The sequence below is a fragment of the Calonectris borealis genome, chromosome 26, assembly GCF_964195595.1.
Source record: "Calonectris borealis chromosome 26, bCalBor7.hap1.2, whole genome shotgun sequence".
NCBI lineage: Eukaryota > Metazoa > Chordata > Aves > Procellariiformes > Procellariidae > Calonectris > Calonectris borealis.
Window position 1 is genome coordinate 1,791,401 of NC_134337.1, and position 12,895 is coordinate 1,804,295.

Here is a 12,895-nt window from a genome sequence, read left to right on the forward strand (position 1 = left end):
AGAAAACTATAAAGCTGTTTTTCATAATTTGTTTTTTCCATTTTACCAGGACTAGAGGGGAAAACAAAGGTTTGAAATTTTCACTCAGGACTGGACCAAGCCTGGCTTGCAGAATCTCTTTAGAATAAACCCAAATCTCCTTGGGATCCCATAAATGTTTAATGCAAACGCACATGCCACAGCCAGAGGACTGGTAGAACGCACTGACACTGGAGGTACCTCCTCAGTGCTCAGTGTTTAAGGCTGGAGCTCAACCAGGGGTTGCAACACAGACAAAAGCCAGAGAGTTTTTAATTGGAAACGGAGGAACAAATAGCTTCGACAAGACCTTTCCAGCATTTCTCATTGGCAAAAAAACCTCTTGACTCCCCTTGCTTCCCACCCTGCAGGCAGGTGACCTTCAGTGGAGTGTCCCCAGCCCTTCAGGGACTGGAAGGAGACTGGTGTGACCAGCCCCAGCGCCTTCTGGAACAAGCCAGGGTGGAGCGGGGTCACATGCAGGCACGAACGGCACCGGTATGAGCTCAGCGATGACTTGAGGAGGATCTTAGAGGAATTCCCCCAAATTCGAAACCCCCACTAAACCTTCTCCTTCCTCCTAAGCTGGAGTTTCAGCTCTGACCACAACCTCCTGCCCGTTCCTCTCATCTCCAGCCCCTCCACGACCACCGCACCGGGCGCAGGCAGCTCCCGGGGCAGACGCCAGCCCCCACTCCAGCAACTCCCTCCTGCCGCAGTCAGGCCAAGCCACGCCTGGCCCCGACGCGCCCAGCCCCGTCCCCGCTGGCGCTGGCGCTGGTGCCGGGTGCTCCAGACGGAGGTTTTGCAGGAGAGAGAGGAAGGGGAAAGTGCAGCTTGGCGGGACAGGGTAAAAGGTAGGGGTAAAACTATGTGATGGACTGGCCAGAGCTTCAGCTAGGGATGCTTACAAGTGTCTCACTGGTCCCAGCGGTGGTGCAACAGGGACATCTCCATGACAGGGCTGTCACCAGGACAGCAGTCATGACTCCTTATGCAATTTTTCATGGCCAGATGAGAAGCATCGCCCATCACCAAAGTGCTCAGGAGCCCAGAGAAACGGGCAGAGCACTCGCTGTCTCACTGCACTGCTCCCTTTCCTCCCGAGCTTCATCTAACACTCACAGCGCAGCACGGTGCCTTCCAGACCCGTGCGCTGCAGCAGTTCAGCCACCTGCGGGGGGCTGCAGACGGACGGTCCCTGTCCTCTCTACCCCCGTGACCTGCTGGGGGTGGCCTTGCAATCCTGAACGTGTCCATCACTGCAGTGAAGATCTGCCACTTGCTTTGGTAGAGATAATCTGTCACAGGTTCCCAGAAGCAACACCAGAGAACAACCATCCCAGTCCTACAGCTTACTGGAAGCTCTGATGGTGGCTACGCCTTACACACGTGCTTCAATGCAACTTTGGTGATTTATTGGAAAAGGAAGGAGCACAAGGACATGTCAAGCAAGTGCCTCTTGAAAAGCTTCCCGGCTGTAACCCCGCTCCATCAGTTTCCAGTGAAGGTTTCTGAAAACTAAAAATCAGCCTTATAAAATTTCATTCCTCCCAGGCCAGGGGCATTCCTCCCTTCGAAGCAAACCAGCCTCAAGTTGGGTAAAATAAACTGCACGTGAAGCAGGCTGGTAATGCAGGGGCCGGAAAACTGAAGCTTTATAAACGTCTCACTGGAAATGGCAAGAAGGGATGCGGCACAGCCCGCAGGGACGGCGAGGCTGACCACGATGCAGAGTCGGCGTAAAGTGAGTTTTGGGCTAGAGGCTGTCCGAGCAGCAGCGCTGTGTGTTACCTGTGACACCAGGGAAGGCGGCACTATTCAGAAATTACGTGGATTTTGGAAAATGAGATTCTTTGAAAAGCACCAGTGCTGCAAGAGCATGGTAAATCTGTCAGCGTTTAAAACAGTGACACTACTGTACAGCTGTGATTCTACAGACACCGGTGAGACAAGGTTTACAGGTACCAGCAACATCCTGTGTTGGACCTACTAAAAGAGTTGAAAAAAAATCAGCAGAGCTTGCAGACTAGTGGCTCTTCTCCAGCTCGGACACCTGCAGTGAACTGCAAACCTCTAAGCAAGCTGGGAGGGATCAGTCCAGCCACGTCGCAGCCAGCCGGCACGAGAGACAGGGCACGTCAGAGCAGACGGGCGTTAGCAGGGGGAAGCGATAACGCGAGTATTTCCTAGGAGAAGAGAGACCGGTGACTTACAGTTTGTGAAACATCATTTCTCCGAGTCTGGAAATAGTTTTGCTCAATTTTCCCTCTCAGATCTCAAAGCACGTTGGGAAGGAGAATGACTTAAACTCACCGCTTGTGAGAAGGAATGAGTCAGTGACAGGTTCGAGAATACTTTTGCAGATTTAAACCAGAAAGATGGTGAGATCATTTAATCTGACCATCTGCACAATTCAGGCCACATAACATGAAACACCCCTGTGATACACGTGTGGTCTTGAACTGAGACTCCCGGAAAGGGGCAGCCACAATTCCCCTGATTAGTTTGTTTCTACGGTTAATCATCCTTGATATAATTTGTGTGCTAAGAATAGATTTTTTTTATACCTTAGTGCCACTTTAGCCCACGAGAGCATACTGCTTCTTCCTTCCTTTTAAAAAAAAAGCTATGTCTGAAGGGATCTGAATATCCCTACCAACCTGCAAAAGACAGGTAGGGCCCTAGGAAAGAAACATTTACAGCTTTATTTTAGCGCCGAACCAATGAAGTAGCAAGAAAGGATGTAATTTAACTGCGTGATGTGCGAGGGCAAACCTTACGGAAGGCTCGTCCTTGGATTTCAAACACTAATTGCACTGCAATTCTGCACTGAATTTAAAACAGAAGATGAAAAAAGAAAGCGCACCTGGTCCGGCTCCTATTGCTTCTCCTGCCTTGTAGCCAGACCGCAGGAGGCAGGGGGAAGGCTGCAGCCTGTGAACTCGGACTCAAAAATCTCTGTTTAAAATGAGGGAAGGAGCTTGTCTTCTTTGCTCAAGTGACCAAGAAAACCTGCTGACGACTGCCCAGTTGTAGGTTTGCTAAAAAACACCTTCCTGTCTAAAACGTGCACTTTTCATAACATCCCTAGAAATTTATTACATTGTTCATTCCGACTTTGGATAATCTTATTTGCTGGGTGCCGGCCTCTCACTGAACTAAGTCCAATTAAAAAAGAATTATATTATGAGCAGACACATAGCATAAACCACCTGTTTCGAGGAAAGGTAATGGGGAAGGGGCCGCTGGCTAACCTGTTGGCACTGACAAGCCACCCCAAAGCCATTTGCCAGCGTTAGGCCGCAGGGAAGCAGCTGACCCATCCCTCCTCCGTCGCCTTCTCAGTGCCATCCACCCAGCCCTGCGCCCTCACGCCCAGGCGTGGAGCCCGTCCTCCGATTTCTCCCCCAGATGCTGGGCTCCACAGGGACAAGGCAACCCCCCGATGCGGTCGGTTAGTGAAACGGCGAGGTCAGCAGCATCTGCCAAGCACAGCGAAAGTCAGCAGGGCTGAGCAGAGCCTCCAGCGAAACCCTGCCTTCAGCCGGGCAGTAACATCATGCTTTTGGCTTTTGGAGGATCCTTTGCCACATGCTGCTTTTGAGCCACAAGCTTCACCAGAGACCCTTGAGAGCAACGAGGGGAGGGGGAAGAGCCCGGCCAAGGGAGCGGAGACCTGCCTGGAAGAGTGGAAGAGGGAGGCGAGATGAGCCGGAGGGAAAGCAGCTACAGCTCCTCTGATTCGGAGGGCTTGGCAGGCAGAGAAAGTCTGGCTACGACCCGGGTCAGAGCCCTGTTTTCAGCCAGAAGTTGCTCATTCATCTGCCTCAGAGTGTGAATCTGTTTGAGCTGGTGGAGATTCTGCGGAGAGTGAGAGGAGTGGACAGAAAAATACAGAGAAAACACACCACGAAGACAAAACGGCACAGAAATGTGAATTTAGTCCACAAGCACTAAAAGAAAAAAAAGAGAATAAAAGAAAAAATAGTAGCAGTGAGTGCTGGACGGGCAGCAGCTCAGATGCTTATGGGGAAAGCCTTACAACACACTGAGGATGTTTTGCGAACCACCCCTTTCTCCAGGGGCCCCCAAAGCCTTTAAAAAGGTCAAATAAAGGGATTGCCTACCACAAAGCAGGACAGTCCCCTGCAGGTTACGTTCTAGTTTACCCAGGCAGCGAGCTCCATCAGCACACAGCCCCTGCACTTAGGAACTACTGTCAGAACTACCACCATTGACTTACCACCTACGCAGGCTTTGAAAACACTGCTGGCAACTGAGAATTTCTTTAACATTGCTTTTCTTCATGTATCTCTAAAAGCTAAAGCAGTCTTGCGTAGCAAAGAGCGAACAGAGCTTCACGGGAGATTCTAAAGGCACAGACTGAAGCGTCCGAAAGCGTCACGGTCCTACAGCAGACCACCGAGACACGTCCCGCGTCTGCTCGCATCCCTCGTCCCTGCGGCACCTGAATGAAGGCTCTCGGGTCTGCTCAGGCTTCAGTCCTGCCAAAAGGTCTGGCGCATGCGTGGGTTTTTCAGCCCTGCCCAGATTCAACCCTTCTCTGTCACGGGGCTCAATTTATCTCTGATCTCCAGAGGTGAAAAGTCAGAACCTTAAACCGCTCATTTTAGCTAGAGGAGTTTGAATGACAGCATCTGACACAGGAGGCACGTGAAAACATGGCATTCTTGGTTACAGAAGAAACAAAGGGCAAAGAAATCGCGCCCCAAAGCTGGGACTAGCACAGGTATAGCAGCACGGGGAAGATACAGAACATAAAAGCAATGAGGAAGGCAATACGGGAAAATGGTAAAAGCCATGCAGACATCACCCTTTCTATAAGGACGACATTTTTCCCAGTGATGCTAAAGCGAAACCACGTGCTGGACATTTATACCAAGCGTGGGTGCCAGGACATGCTGAGGGCCGCAGAGCTGCTTTGTGAGCAGCGTCCCGTCCCTCCGTCCTCCCGACGGGCAGCGGGGCCACGTGAAGGAGAAACTCTCCTCCATGGTGGAGGGAGCACAGACACTGGGCAGGGGGAAGGCAGGAAGGGAAACACCTGTGAGAAGCGTAGTTTTAAGTTCAAGGGAAAAAATCCCAGCCCAGAACTCAAGCAGCTTCTGTCGTGCCCACAAACCAACATGCTCTGCCCTGTGTCCTCCTACTCGTGAGCTTGCGCTGGCAGAGAGGAGATGGAGGGAAGGGTCTACTGGGAAGGGGATTCCTTTCTGCCATTTAATTAGCAGAAAGTGCTCAAAGGGAAGTCCCTGTCTGTCCTGAACCAGAAGCAGCAAATCTACTGCGATACGAAGAACTTGCACAAACTTCCACCCAACTTGCATGATGTGGAGCTGGCTGCAGTTGGCAAGGAACCTGCTGCATCCCAGGACATTTTGTCCAAGGGCTCATTCCTGTGTAAAAGAGAAGTATTTTGTGCGGCCCCCCCATCCATCAGCTCGATTCTAGCTACCCAAAACCACTACCTCTGCTCCCCGTTAAGGAATCAAGATGCCTCACCCAAAAGCCTTGCAAAACCAATGGAAGCAAGACAGGTGAGGGCAGGGAGTCAGCAAAGGATGGGGTTTGAGCCCCCCGAAGGCATCAAAATGAGAAAGCAGCTCCTGCTACTTGGGTTGCGCCAACGCAGTTCTGACACTGGATACATCAACAGGTCCTGAGACAGAGCTACAGCCACCAAACGGCAGGAGACCTTCAGGGACACCTCGTCAGTGAGATCCCCTCTCACCAAATCTCAGCCACCTACCTATCGCTTAACCCACCCGAGCTGTGCCAGCTCCCCCCGCGCTCAGTGAGGACACAGACGGACATCACACGTCTGTCCTGACAAATCACACCCAGGAGCTGCTGGAGGATGGTTCATACTGGAAAAGTCATTTCTTTTGGTGGTATCATGGATTACAAACGTCCTCTGTTTTATCACAGGGAACACAGCCCAGCATCAGGCTGGCAGAAAACATCAAACGTGTAAAACAGGGTGCCGTGCTACGCAGGACAGAAAGGATTGTGATCATTTTAGAGACCACCTTTATTTTTCCATACCCATATAGCATGAAACCTCAGCACGGCACGATCAGACACGGCTCAGCCTCAGCACGCTGCCACAGACAATAAAAAGGATCACTTATATAAAAATATGTGTGTGCTGCAGGTAGGACAGCCTTCTACTTATCCAAGCAACCTAGCAAAGGCCGGGAAGCTGGGACTGAAGCCAAGGGCGAAGACCAGAATCTGGACGATACCGCTGTGATTGCTTATCACTCTGCTTGATACCTGGCTTACCAAAAGCAGGTTTTTCAGTTCAGCTGTACCTGCCTTCAGTGAAAGGATTTTGTGCCTGCAACACTAGGGGAAATAAAAATGCCCAAAGTATGCACAATGTAAAAGCCAGGAGGTGCAGTGCTGCTATGGAATAAAGAAGCTTCTGTGACCTTCAAGAAAAATTGCTGTGTTAAGTTGGGACCTCAGGCACTTGGCATTGAATTCAGTTCAGTGCAAATGCTAATTTTCTTTCTCCTTCCTCAGCCAAGTTGCTGTATCTCCAGTCAAATTCTGCAGTCACTTAGGAAAATGCTGCACCACTCTGTCACCTTCACAAGAGCAGGTCTGCAGGAACAGCTCTGGCACCAAAGACTTCTTTGAGATCACTGAGTTTGTCCTGCTCCTCTCCATTTCTTGATTGCTTTGTTAGCAGTGGTTAAACTCATGAAAGGAACAAAGCTCGTTACCTCAAGCATAGCCTGAAGTACAAAGTGTTTCTGTCACAGAAACCCAGGACCTTTCCGTGACCACTGCTGTGCCTCCTCTTCCTAAGAAGTCAGCTGCAAGAAGAGGAAAGCCCTGGCCAGGACATCTGATGCACAGAACTGGACACAGAAACCCAGGATCAAAAAGCTGGATGTGAGCCACGCCGGACTGGTTCAATTCAAAGACCAGTGGGAAGAATCCCAAAACGCACAGTACTACCTGAGACCTAATAACCTGGCATGTTTGGATGTTTCCCCTTGCTGCTCTCCACGTTCAAGGAAACTGGTGGATCTGCTTATCGCTTATTCCTTCTGATTCTGCTCGACAGCTATTCAGCTAGCACAAGAAGCAGGAATGAAAGTCTAACCCAAATTAATAGATTTGTTCTCCTGGCTCGACGTCCACACCAGGGATTAACACAGATGCTCTGCGGAGGTTATCTCATTCTAGGTAAACACAGCCGGGCTGACTCTCCCGCTTTAAGGCACGGTGTAAGTGGACACGGGAGTGCTTTCCTTATGGACTTGTCCAGTTCAACTTTTTTATCTTCAGAGATTTTATACCATTGAGTGGCTGTCGAGAAAGACATGTGACAGCGCACACAGGTACTCGCCACATGCTCGAGTTTTTGCAAAAACTAGTGGAAACGTAGCAGAACCTCAGAAGAGGTATTTTCAAATTTCCTGTTTATTTATCCTACTAACAAAAGGCCACTTCGGTTGTTCAACGCAGCAAGAACGCAGCACAGAGCAAAGAGTAAGTACCGCTCTCGAGGACCTGATAGCTCATTTTCAGCAAGACCACAGGCTCCTTTAGCTCACGTCTGCAGCAGTGACCAGCAGCTTGGGGGCAATATAAGAACACGTCAAACTTCTAGCAGTGCTTCTCCTTTTGCACCACCTTGGCTTCCATCAGTCTGCAGCTCCGGACCACCCGAACCAGAGGTGCTTTAGCTGCGTCCAACAGTTCCTACAGGCACCTTCTTTCATTAATTGCTTTCCGAACCAATATAAATGTTCAAAACTGACAGGCCACTAGAGGACACCAATTTGTCTTTTTACTCCACGGACTGAGCTGGTTTGCAGAGTGATCTGCACAGCTGAAGAAACAACACAAACTGCTACTGTCTCCATTTTCTCTTGAAGGCCGTATTTCTGTAATTACAGGAGGGTATTTCTGGAGTTAAAGGTTGCTACCTGTTCAGTGAACAAAGAATTTGGAATTTAGGCATATTCAGTTCTTTCTCCTTCCCCTTCTGGCTAGCGCATCCACACTTACTTTCTCCTCTTTGAAAGAACAAGAGAGCCTTTCCAGTAAGACTCCACCAAATCATTATTGCAGTGGAAGACACAAGCCAATGGGTCCTTTCAAAGATGTACGCTCAGTAAATAAATGACGCTTCAAGTAGAAACACAAAGTTGGACCCTCTTCCAGGGTGGCAGGAAATCGCTTCCATTAGTGCACCGCGCCGGGAGGGCTCACAGCTCTCAGATGGGGTCCTTCCTTCTTAAAGTAGCTTGGTCCCACCTGGGTCATGCTCAAAGGGAATGAAAGCGCAGGGCACAGAGCAAAGGGGGGCATTCTGTGAATACGAGCATTAAAATATAGCGTAAAATGACGTAACGCTGCAAAATCAGTGCGAAGTTTTAGGTGTACTTAGGCGGCAAAACACACTGCTTCCTGCTCTGCAGTGCTCCCCGCTAGCCCCGTGCTCGCAGGGCATCCAAGCCACGGCAGGAGAAGAACCATCCCTCGAAGCAAGGCCACGAGAGAGAGGAGAACGCGAAGGAGCAGTCTGTGGCGGATGTCTCGTGACAGTAAGCCATGCTGCACATTTCACCAGGAAGCAAATTCCTCTTTGCTGAAATCTACTCCAGGCTGACTTACTGACGCAGCCTGCCAGTAACATGCTTTAGGAAGAGTACAGAAATACAATCACTCTGTGTTTTTTCCTGGCTAGTGTGCGTGATCTCAAAAGCCAGCTTTGTCTTCTTACCCATCTGGAGAGAACCACGACGGCTTAGCTCGGGCTGCAGACTATACAGAGCACAGAGGATCAGCACACTGAAACTCATCGATGCCACAAAAGGTTAGTTCTGGAAAGCAGTTCAGGAGAACAGCTTTCACAGTTCTTGGATCAAACAGCATAAAAAATTAAACACATGGTACAATCAGATGAATGATAATAGGAGTTTTATTAGTATTTCATGTCTGGAGAACATGGCCATTAAAGTAAGTTCTGCATAAAGGACTGCATAAAACACAGAGAGAACACGAGTCCCTTCCCATGTACACCTTTAATATCCTACTCCTGGGTTACAATCCCAAAAGCACTAATACAAAGCATAAAAAATAGAATAGATAGAGTGAATAGATTATTTCCTACCTTCATCTCCTCTTCCATTTCAGAGAGTTTCCGCTCCAGGGCTCGCTTCTCCTGTTTACAAGGATTCGTAACAAACACGGTCATAAGGATTTAAAAGAAAAACTTACAGCACATTTTCTTTTAAAGAAAAATAAGTGTCTTGAATTTCTGCAGGAGCATTCACTGAAAAGCATCTTGAAGTAACCCACAGGTTACAACCAGAAGCTGATCAGATGGGACAGGGCAGCTGGTAAACCAGCAGGCGATACACGCTGGGCCCGGTTCGGCAGATGTCTTGATCCTGAGCTCTCTTCACACCCCTCCAACTAAACTATCCCCCCACCTTTAGTGATCCCCGTTTTCAGGCCTTTCTGATGTAACGTGATTTTGAGCTCTGTAGGAGAAGCCATGGATTTAACTGCACCCCACTAAGGAGGTAATGATAAAACCCACCGAGCCCGTCAAATAAGAAACAGTGAACAGGGAAAGGTGCCTGGAAATTCTGCTTCTCCCAGATCAATTTAGGGCTTCAAAGCTGTAAAGCTGGCTGCTTTCAGTATATTTTGGAAACCGACAATTACACAGGTAGGCTCTGCCACGCGAGTACTGGTGGTGCCCTCAGTGGACAGCTACAGCCCTTGCCTAGAGAGACCTGGGCTCCATCAATGACTTTTTCAACATGAGAGGGCTAAACCGCCCCCGGAAAGCACACTGAGCCGGAGGAAATGGCAAACGTGGCTCAGGAACAGGCTTTACACTCTCTGCCCCGCTCCTTTGCGCTCTGCAGAGAAACACGAGGCCAGGAGAGCGAGGAAAACACAGCTTTTGAGCGTGGCCGTGAATGATGGGTTCTGGGTCACTTTTTGTCTCCAGCACAGTTCATCCAGGGATTCGTCAGTGCAAAATGCATAAGCCGTCCTGGAAACAGTTAATGCCGTCTTCACTAAGAACAGTCGGGCACTTTTTTTCTCTCTAACTCTCAGAAACCTGTATTCGTGGCTGTTGTAATCCTAACTCAACAAAAGCGACGCAGGACATTGCCCCAGCTTGGAAGCATCGCACGGGTGGGAGATGGGACGCGTGGTGTGAGCTCCCTCTGGTTGGGGATGTCCGCTCAGGGCAAGTGCTCTCCTTTTTTTTCCAAAAGAAAAGCTCCACCCGTGTCGCGACTTCCCGCAGCAGCTATGCTCCGATGCCAGTGATGCTTGCGCGCTTGATAACCCCACTCAGCCTGCTTTCAGCACACCTAGGAATCAGGACCACACGGATCAATGCTTTGAGAATCCCAGTCTCGGGGTTCAGACTGGTGCAGAGATGCTCAACCGAGCTTACACGGCAGTGCCCCGGCCTGGGCATGAGCTCAGCTTCAGCACCCTTGGTAACTTCAACAGTCAAAGCCCGGCACCTGTGCCGGCGGCTGTACCACACACTCTACTGAGGGCTGACGTGCTTTGCCTAACTCTCTCCAGAGTGGGGATCCTGAACGTCACCTCCTCTGGACTGTATCTGGCAAATCCCGGGAAGTGTTTACACATAAATAATTAAGGTCTTTCCTGGTAGGAATTGAATTTAAACACGCGGTTTGACCATCCAGCAAAGTTCCTAAAAATTCAGGAGATGAAACACTTTAGGAGGAACCTCCACTCCAGGCGACCCTCCAACATCTAAGTGGACCTTACTGAGAAACTGGAGCTAGACTCCAGCTTTAATTAACCACTGAGGTATGTGGTGGGAGAATGAGCGGTAATGGCCATCGGCTGAAGCAGAGAAGGTTCTGCTAGATATAAGGAAAAAAAAAATCACTATAAGGATAGTTAAGAAGTGGAAGAAGGGGCTGCAGCTGTGGAAACTCAACACTCGGAGGTCTTCATGAAATGATGGGACAAAGCCCTGACTAACCTGGTTGACTGCTGAGATGCACTGCAGATCTCCTCGGGTCCCTTCCAATCTGACTGAAGCTACGGTCACTTAAGGCAGAGATTTAGCCAGACACTGCCTGTTCAGCTTAGCTTACTGCAATGAATCTGACTGTTCAATTAAGAGGAAGGAGCATTCAAACATTCAGATTTCAAGTATAATCACAAGACAGACACCCAGCTAGTGTTTTGCCTTGTTGTCCCCGCCACCCCAAAACGGTCTTTACTTATAAGAATCAAGAATATTTTAAAGCATAATGGACCAACAGAATTTTAGCACGATACAATACAATTCATTGGTCTGCAGCTTCCTATAACAAAAGAAAGAAACCAGAACTCAGCTGATTTGCAAAGAGAGCAGAAAAGTCTCAAGACACTGAAAAGGTCAGAACACAATTATCACTGTGCACTGCTCCACAAGGCAAAAATATAACTTATCTTTTAATTAACACTTTCCTTCAAGAAATTACTATGCCCTGCAGAGCACCACGAGGCAAAGATTGCGACTCAGAAGAAAGCAGAGACACATACCCTTTTCTCCATCTCCAGCATGCTGGACCGGTCAGAAGTTTTTTCCTGTTTCTGCCACGTAAATTAAAAATAGAAAGCTATTAAAACTGAGAGGCATTCACAGGATGCTGCACAAAGGCCTAGATAGCCTACAGATACACTTGCCCAGGGAAGAAGCAGTCTTTACAGAATCACTCACACTTATTTCTGTGAAAAATAACAGTCTCCTCTGTAGCACCTTCCCTCCCAAGAGCTAAATCCTTTCCCATGCTGGAACATGCACTGGCTTGGCATGGGCCGGTGCTCAGTTTCTCCAGTCTAGGAGCCGGTTTTTTCCTTACCTGGGCTGCTTTTTCCAACTTTGATTTGATGTCGGCCAACTCAAGTTGGGCTTCTTGCAGTTTTGACTTCAGCTTTTGATTTTCAGACAGGGCGCTTTCATATAACTGAAATACGAAACAAAAGATTTCAATTAACCAGGCGGCTCTTCGGCCGCCGCGCAGACCCAGTTCTGCCGCACTACTCCGAGCAGACGCGTGTCCTCAGCACCGAGCAGAGGCGGCTGTGGGGTTTGTGTTGCTCCCCCGTGTCAGGACATTAGAAGAAGGGCAAATCCAGAAAGTTTGGATGCTTTACTTGCGTTTTCATAATTCATGTGAAATAAGAAAACAGCTGTTTAATTTTGTAGGGTGTTTAAACACAGCCAAGAGGCAAAGAAAAGGGATGTTTTTAATTTAGGTAAACCACCGAGCATAATAAAGTACTGAGTAGTGTATGCTGGATGTATCTGAACCTACAATTCCGTTGTGCTTCCCAACGCAACACACCCTAGTTGCTCTTGTGTGCTTTTAGTTTGAAGAGGAGAAGAAAGGAGGACAATTTTAGGCCACTCCAAAATGGACTTTTTCCCTTCACGTCCTTCAAACAAGCAGAATTTCCATCCCTCTAAGAGGACAAACTGGGCATACTGCCTGCCTCTTCTGGCCAGACATGTTCAAGAAGAAGGGTGGGATGCTGCTGACCGTGCAAGGCTTTTGAGCATCATAGTCATTTCAGAATTAAGGTCATCTTAATCTGTTTACTTTTCATATGGTCTTTGCATTGATACTATATGTGCATGGCAGTCCATATTACTGCCTTTCAAGGATTACGTTGAAAGTTTCAGAGATTATAGAAAAAATAATTCTGGAACGTTATAGCAGCAAAAATAATTCTGTGGGGATACACGTGCTGGCGCCACGCTGGTATGCTCAACAGCATCTTTTCTTGCTCCTTTCAAATCCCTCCCAGCATTTCCCCAGCCTGAGTCCTC

At 48.8% G+C, this 12,895-nt stretch overlaps 1 protein-coding gene across 5 annotated transcripts in view; it reads right to left on the reverse strand.

Annotated features, from left to right (window-relative positions):
* PPP1R12B (protein phosphatase 1 regulatory subunit 12B) overlaps positions 1-12,895 on the reverse strand; it is a 126,675-nt gene that overhangs the window by 3,765 nt on the left and 110,015 nt on the right. For 3 of the 5 annotated variants that reach the window (XM_075174401.1, XM_075174400.1, XM_075174402.1), the window contains 3 exons: positions 11,925-12,029; positions 11,605-11,655; positions 9,179-9,229 (listed from right to left, as the gene is read on the reverse strand). In XM_075174401.1, coding sequence (XP_075030502.1) covers positions 9,179-9,229; positions 11,605-11,655; positions 11,925-12,029 — 207 coding nt within the window. Of the gene's footprint in view, positions 1-3,651; positions 3,883-9,178; positions 9,230-11,604; positions 11,656-11,924; positions 12,030-12,895 lie in introns of those variants that run through there. The other 2 variants (XM_075174404.1, XM_075174403.1) reach the window with 1 other exon arrangement.